At 46.4% G+C, this 14,898-nt stretch overlaps 1 protein-coding gene across 1 annotated transcript in view; it reads right to left on the bottom strand.

Annotated features, from left to right (window-relative positions):
• Positions 1–4,750: 4,750 nt before the first annotated feature.
• T265_14070 (hypothetical protein) overlaps positions 4,751–14,898 on the bottom strand; it is a gene marked incomplete at both ends in the record, with an annotated part of 14,541 nt that continues 4,393 nt past the window's right edge. The window contains one exon of the mRNA XM_009171868.1: positions 4,751–5,557. Within this exon, the coding sequence (XP_009170132.1) occupies positions 4,751–5,113 (363 nt within the window). The remainder of the gene's footprint in view (positions 5,558–14,898) is intronic.

Raw genomic sequence — 14,898 nt, forward strand, 5'->3', positions numbered from 1 at the left:
CTCGTATGTACGTCTCCACCAGAAGCAGAGCTCATCGTGACGGATATTTCGTCCTGCAAGGACGAAATCCAATCTATCCTGAACACCCGAGGAGCACGGCACAGCCGTTTTACCCTAACGTGTCATGAAACTAGAGGAAGTCTCGAACCCGATAACTCCTACATGGTGGTTTGAACACCTGACCTGATCAGCAGTGCGGTTAACCTGAACTTAGCGCCACTCGCCCTTCGGTTATGGGGTCCACATCAAGTGGTCACAAGTGCTCCGCTTCTTGAAAGATGCAGTATATACAGCTGGGAATGTCAACCGTTAGTAGAATTCACCCGTAACAGATAACTCTCATTTGGTTTCTCCAGGCATATTTCAGTGGTAAAAGTGCTCCCAAAAGCGGCCAACCAGCAACCTTCATTCAGTCTTTGCAATAGCTGTCAATTGCATGACCGTCTTTTGTAAAGGACTAAACTTCAAGAGAGGCTACTTCTACCTATATCCATAATTTCTAGTGCGATTCCTTCCTTAAACGACCATCTGAACGGATTCACTCCAGAAGAGATTTGATAGAGGTGAAAATCTTCACGGGACCAGCCACAGGCAACCGCATCTGAGGGTTGGCGTTTTCAGAATGGGCAGTCGGGACCGTTTGTGTACTATGAGACTGAAAAATCAAGCTACAAGGCCCACAGTAACTTGAAGTGCACACTTGTCTTCACGATATTGACCGGACCCTAACTGCTTAGTTCGTGTCAACGTCCCGCTTGAGGGCTCTCTCTTGAATACTAACTGTGAGATTTACACAGCTACTAAAACGTGTAGACTCTACATTACTCGGAACCACCACCAGTCGGTTTTGAAAACAGATCTGCTTGTTTTTCTTCGATATCATAAAAGACAGCAAGTCCTGCAGCAGCAACCGATTCGAACCGATATCGTCCAGTTCTTAAAATTACTAAGGAGCATTACTCATCTCTGACGGAGGCGGAAATATGAATATCTTTACTCAACAATTGAAAGTTGTCCCCTCGGTTTACTTTAATGACCTCAAACCCAGTGAGAAGCGTACATATCGGCCGTCTAGTTGAGTACATGATGTGTGAATCCCACTGAATTGTTCATCGTCTTTGACGAGGATAAACCTCACTAGACAGCTCAGTACACTACGATAAACACGAATGTCATGCGGCCGAGCTCACGTCCTCGGGAAAACAACGGATTTGGTGTTTGAGAATGGCGTTGTGAACTAAAAACTACACAAATTTGTCTTGTAGGAACTGAAATTTTTCCGGAGAAGACACATTCACCGTGCACGGCCTGTTCTGTCATAGGGTAGGCGATTGGCCCACTAACGACTCCGTCAAACACTACTGCCACCTATCAAGTAGTCAGAATAAAATATCGTTTTGCTTCTATCAATAAAAGAACCAACGAACAGCTAGCGAAATACACTCATTTGCAAACGAATTTGGTTTTTCGAGAGACTCACCTGGAACCCAGCTGAATCTCTCGTTTGTGATGTTTCCAGGAAACTGGATGTGCTGCACCAGGCCGCCTCATGTTTCAGTCGCTAGGATATTCGAGATATCGCGACACATGTATATTTGTAATTTACTACTCATAAGGTTGCTGAAAACTCGTCGACAGTCCACGGCCGGTTTCGCCCTTCTTGGGCTCATTTGGTAGGCGCGGTCCTTGAGTTTCCGTCAGCTTTATGTTCTACTTGAAACCAAATTACACGAAATTAGCGAATATGCACTCATTTGCAAACTAATTTGGTTTTTCGAGAGACTCACGTAGAACTCAGCTGAATCTCTCGTTTGTGATGTTTCCAGGCAATTCGGGAACTGAGCCTACCTGATGAGCCTCAAGAAGGGCGAAACTGGTCATGGGCTGTCGACGAATTTTCAGCAACCTCATGAGTAGTGCATTACAAACCAACGAACAACTCCCCCTTTAAAGGGTGGATATTCGAGGTCAGACTACATTTTTAGTGCATCCGTTTAAGATTGCTTAGTCACTGCTGAAACACAATGTGCGCCAACAATGAAGCAGGTTTTTATCACCGATACGGTATGAATCCACTACTTTCCCTGTTACGGATCACAGAATGTATCGATCCTGAATCGCACCTCGTGATCAATTTACTGCTCCTTTGGTGTTCGACCAGACATCATTATAGGCTTGGCTACCGAATGTCCCAGTTGAAAGATTGTCAACGAATTTCGGAATATCACTGTTCACTGGAACGTGAACAACAACCCTGTTTTTTGAAGCAGCACATCATGTGACAGCTGGTCGTTTCGGTCATCGATAAACATTGTTTCCAACACATGTTAAAAATACATTGCCTCCTCAACGTTTTAAAACCCCAGATATTGTAGCCACTTATCCGTTGCTAGATCACGGAATTTCCTCACATTGATGAACAGAGTAACCCTCCTGAAGGAGTCCACGTGCACTAGTGGGCTCCACGAGCATTCCTCATTGATCCGGACAGGCCATGCAACATCTCCTTTTCGAAAGGAGAGGCCAAATAGACTGTTTCTCCGTGTTGAGAGAGGAACGTTCGTACTCCAAAAAAACCTAGTCCTGACGCTTTCGTTCACACAAACACACGCATACAAGGAAACCCCATCGATCCCATAGCTTTCGAAGAACCATCTTCCTGTTGCAAGAACAGTTTGGCATTTTTGGGTGGAAATCCGAACCACTAGAGCCTTGGATACCTTTCTAGTAGGGCTGACGTTGCTCGAGTCTCCCGACGAAGTTTTAGACAGCGAGGGCTCCCGTAATCTAAAAGTCTTTCTTGATTAAACCAGAAAGCCTTCGGTGGTCTCCAGCGTCCACCTCTTTGTCAGTGCTTGATATATTCGTGGTGACAAACACCACATTCAGCTGTAACAAGCTGAAGTTCTCCGGATTCCGATTTGAGCACAATTTCATTTTTCTCTTGAATGTTCTCCCCCACAATCAATTGGGTCTCAATTTTGGTCACGATAGCGAGTATTCGTTTCCCTTAGTTCTTGATCCTGCTCACTCAATCAGCTTTCTCTTATTTTCAGCACGTTTGTCCCTTTCTTGGGCACATTGTTAATTCTTTTTTCGTCCTCGTTCGTGTTTATTGATTTCGGGTGAACCAGTTTTTGTTTATTCTAATCACTTCAAGGTCAGGTAATTGGCGCCACCAAGTCATTCATCGCTCCCTAGTGGACGCCACGCTGCATGAACCCGTTTCGTTCCCATTGTTTGTACGCCCAAAATCCAAGCGGATCACTTGGTGTAGACGAGTACTTACTGTCATACACTTCTGGTTATTGATTATAATTTAACCTCATGCTTATTCCACCTGTGTACTTTTAATCTCCACCCATTTTACTCTGTGTGAAAGTGCGCAGCTGACCCACTTACCCATGCGTGCTCGCGTCCCATTTGCTGAGCCTGTCTTAACCTGCTTTCTCATGAGCTCCTGGTGATTGCACCACCAATGAAAACCACCAGACTGTCGTTGGAAGGGAAGACCGCAACCCACACTACTGAGCCACCATTCCGCTCGCCGTTGTTTGGTTTGGGGACGTTGACACTGTGCCGGTCAGTGAGATACTTGTGCACTTGTTGACGCCACGAAAGTGGACAACCGAGGTTTGTTTTATACATTAGCTTGCCCTTGTATGAATAGTACCGTGGAATTTCGAACCCAATTCTTCCTTTTGCTATTCGGGATTATCGAACCTACACATCAGTCAAAGGTCCGTATTGGGAACCTCAACCTTACAGAAACCCAGCTCCAACTTTGTTTTGTCAACTTGGAGGTTCTGGCACTACGTGTCATCCGAAATCGTTGTCGTCGGAAAAGCGCGAGTACTACACGGTGTCTCATAATAGACGCAAAAAATAATACCATGTTAAAACTTAAACGCCAATTCAAACATTTATCATTTTTTATGTGGACATACGCGCACCATGGAGGCTTACTGCAAACAAACTGGCATTACAAAAGATGTTGAAAGAAACCGCCCCTTTTTTCTACAATAAGTTGGAGGCGGTACGAGGTGTGAGACACATCATGTTTGACTTCTTCAAGCGTCACTCGTGCACACCCCTCTTCAATTCTTGCTCTTAACTCCACCAAGGTGGCGTCTCATAATACGATGCACGCTGGTGCGGGGAATGCCGGTCACCTGAGACACCTGAGTTATTGACAAAGATCCCATGGTGATCTGGGACTGAAGTTGCTCGACGGCATTCCGTACAATGATCGCTCTTTCATCACTCAGAGACTTTCTCCTTTTGCCAGGAAAATCCAATACAGATCCAGTGGACTCAAATTTCGCAATCAAGCGTGTAATGGTTGATACGGTGAAACGATCTTTGATGAGACTATGTTTGGTTTTGTAATCAGGAAGTGCGGTGGTGGCGCTCTCACCAAGTGAATAACTGTCTCACAATTTCAATGCGAGTACATCCATCGTAAACAGAAAAAATGCCAACATTCGCACGCAAACTCTCCTTTATGTGGCTACTATACCAAAAGATTTCCTTATTTTTCCTCCGATTGGCTACGTTTACTCACCCAATCAAATTTTGCGTTTATTATGAGACACCCTGTATATAAAGTGTTAGAAACAGGAGTGAAGGTACTGTTTAATTGATCGAGCTTAAAAAGGGAACAATCGAAGCTACTTCGGCGTAGTAAGTATTAAACGATAGCAAGCTCAGCGGTCAACCTATGAGCAGGAGTCAATCGATTTTCAACGGTATAATTGGGAAACAGGTATTTGGTTGGGTAGCAGGTACTTCGTTCACGGAAATCACCCAAGCTCATCAGTTGCAGTGGCTTGGTCATGTCGAACCGTGGTCTACGGTGCCTCCCCCCGTGACCCCGATGACGTGCGACTTGGCACGAAGGTGTGAAAAGGATTTCAACGGGTTTGAGGTTGGGTTGGTACGATGCACCTTCCAGGATGGGGTCCCCGTGACCCCTGCTGCCCTCGGCTGGAAGTACCGCGAAGACTGACGGCCAGTCGGTCTCAGTGGCATTCCAGATTGTCTGATTGAGCACTTGGACGTGTAGGCACCTACGAATGCTGGTGATAGGCCGACACCAGGTCCCCTCTCTCATTCACTCGTTTCACTTTAGGGCTTTAAAATCACCGTCGTCGGAGACGGCACCATCACTGTTGACACTGCCATATACGACCACAAAGCCGGAGTCCCGAAGCCCAAGCAAATTGAACACTGATCATGGATGAACATTACGTTTATGCTAGCAGTTGGGGTTGAAAAGCACACTGTGTGAAAGGGGACGGCATGCAGAAAGAGTCTTGACGGAACAACGCTCACTCTATGGTAAGAAGGAACAAAATGAGAAAAATACAATAGAGAGTTGGGTTTGTAGGCAAAAACATTCTGGTGTAACGGGGTTAAAGGCGTCTGAGCAGTCACATTTATAATCTAAAGTATGACAAGTCACTATATTGGGGTTTGGGTATTCTTGGCCAAAACGTTTTCTTGATAGTGCTTCTTGCAGTACAGGATTTGATCACTTTGTGCGTAATTGTTCAAGCTGGCGGGAAGGGTGGGTGAGTAAAAACAGAATGATTCGTATGCGGTACAGTATTCCAGTCAACTGTAAAGCTACCAGGAATAATAATCGTTCAGCTGTAGCATCCTTTCAGTACCTATCTGCCACGCCACCCTGAGGTTGGGATACTTCCAGGTTGCCCAAGCCTAGACAGAGGAAGTCGAGAGGCAGAGGTCGGGTTCGAACCACGGACCTTCCAGTCAGTAAAGTCGCGCTCTTACCACTGAACTAACTCGCCCTAGTAATAGGATCACGTGATGTCCGGGAACTGGACCACAGATCAGCTTTACCGAAAAACAAGAAAAAGTAGATTTAGGAATTGTGGGGCTTAACACTTAACAGGAGGTAGCGGGAGGATATTCGGATCACTGTCTGGGAATGCCTTATCCGAGCAACTAACAGGACCTGCGGTTACATTGTCTTTGAAGTATCTACCAAATGAGACAGGAACAGAACGATGTTTGACGGAGCCTTTCTGTCATAGCGGAACTCAGAGGTGTGAAGTTCAATGTGGCGGCTTAGGGAGCGATGTGGCTCAAGTGTTTAGAGCGCGAATCTACTGAGTGGAAGGTCCGTGGTTCGAATCTGACCTCCGTCTCTCGACTTCCCCTGTCTAGGTTTGGGCAACCTGGCAGTATCCCAGCCCCCGTGCTTACTTCGGGTAGCATGGCAGCGGAAGGGTGTTGCAGCTGGACGACATGTCAGAGGTCAACAACAAGCAGTCTTGAATACAGTGGCTACATCCGAACGAATATCAGTGGCGATCTGTTTCTATGCGTTGGGAGTGTTGCTGATGCTTGAGTTGTTTGATACGGCTGACCTCTAATGCGCCACCCAACTTTCTAGGTGTTTGAGGTCTGACATGGCTCTCAATGGGCCTCCCTTAAAAAACAGCTCGTTTGTGTGGCTACTTATCTAAGAATTTAAGTAGTTAAGAATTGTTGCACAACAAACGAGGCAAAGTACCACGTAGATGTGTTCGACCAAGTCTGCCATTGTGCAAGACAAGCTGATTGCACCGAAGAAACGTACTTGCACATATTAAAGCCCTTCTCCAATAACGAAACAGAGAGAGTACAGAACGGGAAGTAAACCTGGTAGAGGTCCAATTCACTGTATTTTTGTAAGTCGACCGACATTGAGGATCACTCAGTATCAGATTCAAATGGATACCAAACGTCTTTAGAAGAGTTCAAAATGATCATGGAAGCCATATCTATGTTCCTCAAAGTTTAAAACCAACTACCTACTTACTGAACAAGTCTGCAGTTGTTCCCCTATGGCGAAACAGATTCTACGGACTGCAAGGAAACTCGAAATTACCTCAGGGTAATTCCAGCTGTGAGGAAAGCTTGTTATTGAAGTGAATTTCAGGAATCCGACTAATAAAGGTCGCTTCGACAAGTGGTCTCCCTAGAAGTGGATCGATCGTAGTGCGCATTAAAACACCGAGATCTCAGAGAGCATTTATTAACGAGTAACCTGCAACCCAAAGTGTGGCATTTTATGGTACATTGGTATCACGTGATGCGGGTTAGAATATCAGCAGTATAACGAATGGGAAATAAACTATGGCGTCCAAGAGTGGCAAGGTTTCTGCTGCACAGTGCCACGTGACTACTTGGAACGTTTCAGTATCGAAAGTGGAACAAATAATCGATAAAGAGCCACGCCTGCAGAGTTGAACACTCAGCTGCAACCACAGACCACAGACGCATATTTAATCTATGTTGCTTTTCGGCTAAACGCGCAGCAGAAACGCTCCGTCAGGATTCACGTGCCTTGATATTCAACGCATCGACTTCTTTTTGTTCCATCAAATGTGTTACTTAGATGAAACGATAACTAACCTGTTCTCTACTCTTTTGAAAATCTCAACTTCATAGTGAGTTGTCGATTAGGATTTCCGTCAGGCCAACATGTTAATGTAGAACGCGCCAGGACGTCTTCACACAAGTATGACTAATCGATATAACATGGCAAAGATGATACCTTACCCCTCAGGTAAAGAGAAAAAGTACATTTCCAACTTTGCCAACTGTGTCGACTTAAGGACACTAATTATAGCGTCCTTGAAAGCGTGGGAACGAAAAGGTAATTGCGATCGATAAGTGGAACACAGATGTATCACCACAACACTGACAGCATGATCCTGCCTGGACGCGAACAATTCATGCACGCGCCGTGTACTAATAATCCGCATACAAGACACATGTGCATAAATCACAAGGGGGCTGTGAGTTTTTGAACGTGTCCAAAACGAGTTTAGTGCCATGTTGTCTGGGTTCTCTTTGGTGTGGGCGGTTGATGGGCGATTCGTAGTCAGTTAAAATGGGACAAGATCCGGCAAATCTCTTGACGGGAAAAAAAGTTGGAAACCTCGGTCTCTGGAATCTCATGGAAGATTTTCAAGGATGGCGGGGAAGGAATTATCCGGTCAGCTCTTTCGTGCGTGCGTGCGTGCTTGAGTGCAAGGAGATGGACTGAACGGTTTCAACATATAGATTCGTATCGTATCGTTCAGCTGTAACACCCTTTCGGTGCCTAGCTGCCATGCTACCCGAAGGAAGCACGAGGGCTGGGATACTGCCAGGTCGCCCAAGCCTAGACAGGGGAAGTCGAGTGGCAGAGGTCGGGTTCGAACCAAGCACCTTCCGGTCAGTTACTGACCGTTACTGACAGTTACTGAGCTATCTCGCCACATAGATTCATCCTTGATTGCTAGGCTACCAGGACAGGTGATGAAAAGAACAAATTTTAGAAACATGCAATGCGACATCAAAGCGGTGAAGCTATCTCTGGACAGACCATTTGAAGGGATCACTCAAAAGTGGTCTCTCATCCTCTTCCTCATCCTTGTGGACAGTATGACATCAGTGTTCAACACCGATGCTTCGCTGCCGTACAACCATGATTTATTTGAAAGCCTTATTGTGAAAAAAAGAATAAAGATGGACGGGTATGGGACTTAATACAATCATTCCGACGCGCCTACCCATCCTGACATTCATTCAGGTAAATTGGATAGAGACTGACAACAAGAACGCCACTGACATCGATTAACGTTCCCAACCACGCACACTGAAGATCCCGCGGCTCCCATTTTGAAAGGCGAGTCGCACCGATAGCCCCTCTGCTAGACCAAAGATTGTCCACCTTCTTGCATCCACCACTCTGAATTGGGCATGGAAAACAGCATTCTCTTTGGCAAACGATGGTTCGGCATGCGCAATACACTGCCTAACCATGTTATCTGCATATTCCGGATCGTCCGCTGCTGTTGGACAGCAGGGTTTTGAAGACATTCCAGCGTTCGTTTCATTAAATCAACCATCACGACATTGAATAGGAATGGGGTGAGAGAGAAAAGACACCCCTGACAGACACCGCTTTGAGTACGAAGGCTTTTGGATAGCTCTCCGTGTACTCCCACACGTCCGCAAATCTGAGAATACAAAGAACGTATCATGTTCACAAAATTCCAGGGCATTCTTTCATGGGCAAGGGTGTCAAGAAGAACAGACCGGTTGTAAATCCAGGAATATTAAAATTGTGGAACATTTGTACGTATGGCGTTGTTCTAGCACCTGACGAAGTGTGAAGATTTGGTCAACGCAGCCCCTACCAGGCCGGAATCCCGCTTACTGCTCTCGAGTCAGTGTCTCACGAGCCACCGTAAGGCGACGAAGCACAATTGACGCCAACAATCTCATTACAACCGGGGTCAAGCTGATCCCCCTGTGGTTACCACGCTCACTACGCGCCCCTTTTTTTGAAAATGGGCACTATCACCGATTCTCCCCAGTTGTCTGGGACAGACTCATTTTACCAAATGCAAGCAAACAGATCGGACAAGCACAAGTGATGCCACCACTCTCAGCCGGGGTTAAGCTGATCCCCCGGTGGTTACCACATTCGCCGCGAGCCCCTTTTTTTAAAATGGGCACTATCACGGACTCCCATCTGATACGTTCTACTTTTCGCAAATGCAGTTAAACAGATCAGACAAGCGCTGACTGGGGATTTCGCCCCACCCCCCATCTCTGAACAATGCGGGTGGGAAGTCACCCGGAACAGAAACTTGGTGGCTCTTGGGAGAACACATGCAGTCGTAAACCTCCGAGGCCGTGGGTGGTTCCACATCGACCGTCCAGGGTTCTACGTCATCCGTGGTCTCCAGATGGGTGGCAGTTGGTGACCATGACAGCTCTTATTCGAAGTATTCGGCCCACCGGTTCAGACGTTCCTCTTTATTCAAGATGTTCACTCCATCTCGATACTTGATGGTTTCGCTCAACAATGGTTTCCGGGGTCTTGTCGCGGGGATCAACCGGGATAATCTTCGAGCATTACCGGCTTTCTGTGCCTCTTCCGTTTCCTTGGCTTTCCGTGTTCACCAGACTTAATGGTCGGTTCGGACGCTCACTTTCACTTGAAGTCTGATAATGCGTCACGTCAAATTATGTTTGGAACCGGCTGGGATATTTCTCCAAGATTGAAGCAGTGCCACTGTTCGGTCTGATATCCAGTGTTTGAGCGCGCCTAGTGATGGGTCGTGCCACAGGTTAAATTCCCAGTATTGTACAAAGAGGTGGCGACCTCGTTCCAGTATGAGAGTAATGTCTGCTGAGAGGTCAATTTCCATCACAAAAACCTCCAGCCATGATTGTTTGGCTGCAAATGTGCACATCAGTGCACGCTGAAAGTGACAAGCGCTGGGTGGATGAATCGTCCAAGCTATTCTGCATTCACATTTGTCCACAGTTCCTCACCGTCTACTTGTTCACTTGGCAGTGTTGCTGTAAATACGATCGGTTTTGTCTCGGTACCTGACTTCGTATCGGGACAATAAACGTCCCGTTTTGAAGACAGCCTTCTACTGCTTTTTGACAAACATTTGTGGTCAATTTAGACACTCTTGTTCCGAGTGGGAGCTTATGGTCCTTCCCGTATTACGAGACGCTATCCGAGTATCTCATTTCATCACACCTAATACGGTCACCATTCGATGACCAGTTCCTTGCCAAAAAAAGCGAAAAATTCGTAGGCACATTGTCTAGCATTCCAATGTGTCATTGTACGCAGCAATCTCAAAAAAAACGAAACGTCGACCGCTTCATTAGGAAAGAGTTAGAAACAGGTTAATGGCCAATTTGGCCGACCAAGTGTTTTCTCGCCATTCCAACCTGATATAACCCCTGTGTAGTTGAGTGACGGTTTAGCGGTACGACGTTGCATGTATGTGCACGTGTGTATCAAGAAAGAAGCAATTTCCCGTCTGCCTTTCAAAGGACTGACCTGCAAAACGAGGGTCGTGGGACTATGAGCCCAGACGGTAGATTTTCCTCACTAGAAACGTCCACCGGAAGCAGACGTTGCTGAAACCAAAGTTGGGCCTAAAATGAGTGTAAAATCACTCAGAACCAACATCCACGAGTATCCCAATTTCTATGTCTCTCCCGTACCTGTTCGTCCAGAAAATCTGGAGAGAAATGGAACGCCTAAACACCACTGACATCAGCTGACCACCATTTCTTGCGGAGTCTTCAGCCGAGCGCAGAAAGGGACATCGTCCTGGAAGGTGGACTCTGCAGACTCCTCGTTATCCCTTTCCAATCTTTCGACAAAATCAACCATTATCCGGATCTCAACTTGCACTAATCCAAAGAAGACGTGGAGGCCATGTGTAACACGTGACTGATCCACCGAAGTTGATGATGACAGATGTTTTCCCCAACTAAGGTGTTTTCCATTCAACCGAACACTCATTCCGTCGTTAAGAGTTGGTCCACACTATCCGACAGTGGCAACACTTCCGGGATATGGGCTACCTAGAACCTGAGGACGCCTCAGCTCATCTGCCGCTTGCAACCACAGGATAGCACAACCCTTAGCGTAGCTTGGTACACATGACCCCTGAACCTTCGCGATATGTTTTTTCGACACCACAAGTGACTAAAATTGACAAACGTGACTAACACCTACGAGAACCAATTTCATTATATACGCAAATCAATGTGAGTCGCACTCAGCGGCACACTGCTAACTGAATATTGTGTCGGGATGGATGGTAACCGGTCCAGTTCGTTTCATGCAGTAAGCGGAAGATTGGCTAGTTGCCAGGTGGAACTACCACACCACTTCCACCTGAGTAATGTTACCCCGTCAGGTTGTATTCTTGCCGTCTCAGTTGTCGGATTATGTCGCGAATGCAGACGATGGAGGCGCCAAAATTGTCTCCTTAAACGGAGGTTTCATATAAATTGGGAGAATCGCGGTTTGGTCCACTTAGTAGAATTCACAGTGTCCAGACGGTTAGTATATGCTGGAAATGTTGAAAGTACACTTCATTAATGCTACCGCACTTGAGCTCACGGGGGCAGATACAAAAAGCCACGTATGCATTATCTTCACATAGTATACTACTCACAAGTATGATGAGAACTCTCCGGGGACCCTTCTTGCGTTCCATCAACTAGGCTTGTATGCATTACCTCACATAGTATACTACTCACAAGTATGATGAGAACTCTCCGGGGACCCTTCTTGCGTTCCATCAACTAGGCTTAGCCCCAAGTTCCGCATCCACACTATACTTTACGCTTGAGTGCCCCAACAACACCAAAGTAAGTTGCAACAGAGTGTAATTCGCCAAGAACACGCATGCACTTGGAAAGTCGGGGTGATCGATCCACTGGAGGCCTAGACTAGTGACTTAAAAGATCCGACAACGCCTGTTTGACAGAACACAGTGGATGCCACATGCATAGACTTGCAATTCAGACACAAACAATGAATCAACCGGGGTTTTTTTTGTTATGCGATGCTCTGAAGTTTTCCGAGCGACTAGAAAGTATAAGTCAACCCTCATTCGATCCAAAGCAGAGCTTGGCACTAAGCCTGCAAGAAGGGCTGTCGGAGAGTTCTCATCATACTTGTGAGTAGTATGCTATGTGAAGATAATACATACATACGTGACTTTTTGTATTTGCCCCCGTGGGCACAAGTGCCGTAGCGTTAATTAAGTGTACTTTCAGCATTTTCACGATATACTTAGCGTCTGGACACTGTGAATGGTACTTTATGGACAAAAACAGACACGAAATAAGAAGTCTTCAATTAGTGGCCTTGACAAGCAGGCAACTGAGAGTTCTAATCTAGTACATAGTTGGTGTTCCTTCCATGAGGTTTTACAAGAAATCACTGGAGAGCTAGCATAGCGAGACGTCACAAAACAGTAAACTGTGTTAGTGAAGCGAATTTGGCTTTGTAAGAGACTCACCTGGAACCCAGCTTAATCTCTCGTTTATGATGTTTCCAAGCAACTGAATGTGCTGCACCAGGCCGCCTCATGTTTCGATTGATACGATACTCGAGATGTCGCGATACATATATATTTTGTAATGCACTACTCATAAGGTCGACAGCCCACGATCGGTTTCGCCCTTATTGGGGCTCATCAGGTAGGCGCAGTCCCCGAGTTTCCGTCAACCTTATGTTCTACTTGAAACCAAATTGCACGAAATTAGCGAATATACACTCATTTGCAAACTAATTTGGTTTTTCGAGGGACTCACCTAGAAACCAGCTGAATCCCTCGTTCGGGATGTTTCTAGGCAACTGAATGTGCTGCACCAGGCCGCCTCATGTTTCAGTCGCTACGATACTTGAGATATCGCGATACATGTATAGACGTAATACACTACTCATAAAGTCGAAGAGTTTTCAGTAGTGCACAATGTAGTACACATGTTCTGTGTACTACGCTAAGGGATCAGTGAAGTCTAGTCTGGTCTCTTGAGTAATACCGGCTCACCTGAAGAGTAGAAACTCCCAGCCTGGATGGGATCACTGGATTTACACGGCAACCTACGGCCCAATTCCGTTCGTCTGTCGTACGCCTTTCTAACTTTGGGGCAACCATGCTTAAATGTATGGAAGTTTCCAGAAAATTTCGTATTAATATAGAGGTTTGACGGATTGAAATCCATCAACTTCGAGGTTATACAAGGTCACGGTTAGAGTCTTTCAGCTTGATCGAAAAAACTACACTGCACGCGACATTTGTTTCCGTTAACTCGACACGACGTTCTGTTTTTTCGGCCTAGAATCAGCCCAAACTAGATCAATTTAACCGCGGTGAGCAGCTTCAGACGAAGCGAATTTCGATGCACTGACCAATTGCAGTTAATTGTAAAATTAACATAGCTTCCATTTGAGTACCTGTCCTGCCCCAAGACGTGTCCATACATCATGCATCATCGTCCAGCTGTAGCATCCTTTCGGTGCCTAGCTGCCATGCCACACGAATGAGGCACGAGGGCTGCGATACTATCAGGTCGCCCGAGCCTAGACAAGGGAATTGAGAGGCAGAGGTCGGGTTCGAACCACGGACCTTCCGATCAGTAAATTCGCGCTCTAACCACTTGGTCTATCTCGTCTCCCCATCCCAAAGTACTGAGAGCGAGTCTCGCTCTTGTTGAAGTTCATCGGCACTGCATAGCCTCGGGCGTGTCGGGGTATGAAGCCCTGACGTCCGACATGCCAGTTGAGCGTGTTACCACTTCCACACCAGCACAAGCTAGACGTATCTGAACGCTTAAACAGGCAAACTGTTCGCGCTGGAGCTAGGTGACCAGTTTTCCCGGTGGATCTAGTAACCAGTAACCCAGTAACCATTTCAGGTTGCGTGTAACGTGGAGCAAGGTTACTGGCGTCACAGTTCACAATCATGTTCACAGTCACACCACTCGTTTGAACGGTCGTGCTCCTGTTCTAGCGTAATTATTCCGGAGGCACTGGACTCGAGTTTCACTCTTATTAGAGCTCATCAGCAGTGCATATCCAATGGCCGTGCCGGGATTTGAACCCCGGACATATGACATGCGAGGCGAGCGTGTAACCACTGCACCACCAACGCATATTGGACGCATCAGAATTATCACGTCCGAACAGGCGAACGTGTTAAAATTTGAGCGATGTGATTGGTGTGCCCGACCCATCAAACGACGACCCAGTAACTGTCCTGGCTGTGACGATCGATTGACCCGCCAGTCAGGACTTCCCGGTCAGATAGCGTGACACGCGCTTGAAACCGATTGGGCAACTTTTTGGTTGCAATTTTGGGGTTTTGCAGGATGGTTATTTTGCTCATAGTCACCATAATTCATAGTTCATAATTAGCAAGAGAAACTCAGAGAAGTTTGGAGATTAGATAGTGTTGTGGACCACAGTCTCCTTAATGCCTTCTTATTACCGTGAACCCCGGTCTGGATAGCCGATTAATCGCCTGGTGCGCTTGACCAAACCAGAGAAAGTCAACA

The sequence above is a fragment of the Opisthorchis viverrini genome (assembly GCF_000715545.1).
Source record: "Opisthorchis viverrini unplaced genomic scaffold opera_v5_136, whole genome shotgun sequence".
Lineage (NCBI taxonomy): Eukaryota > Metazoa > Platyhelminthes > Trematoda > Opisthorchiida > Opisthorchiidae > Opisthorchis > Opisthorchis viverrini.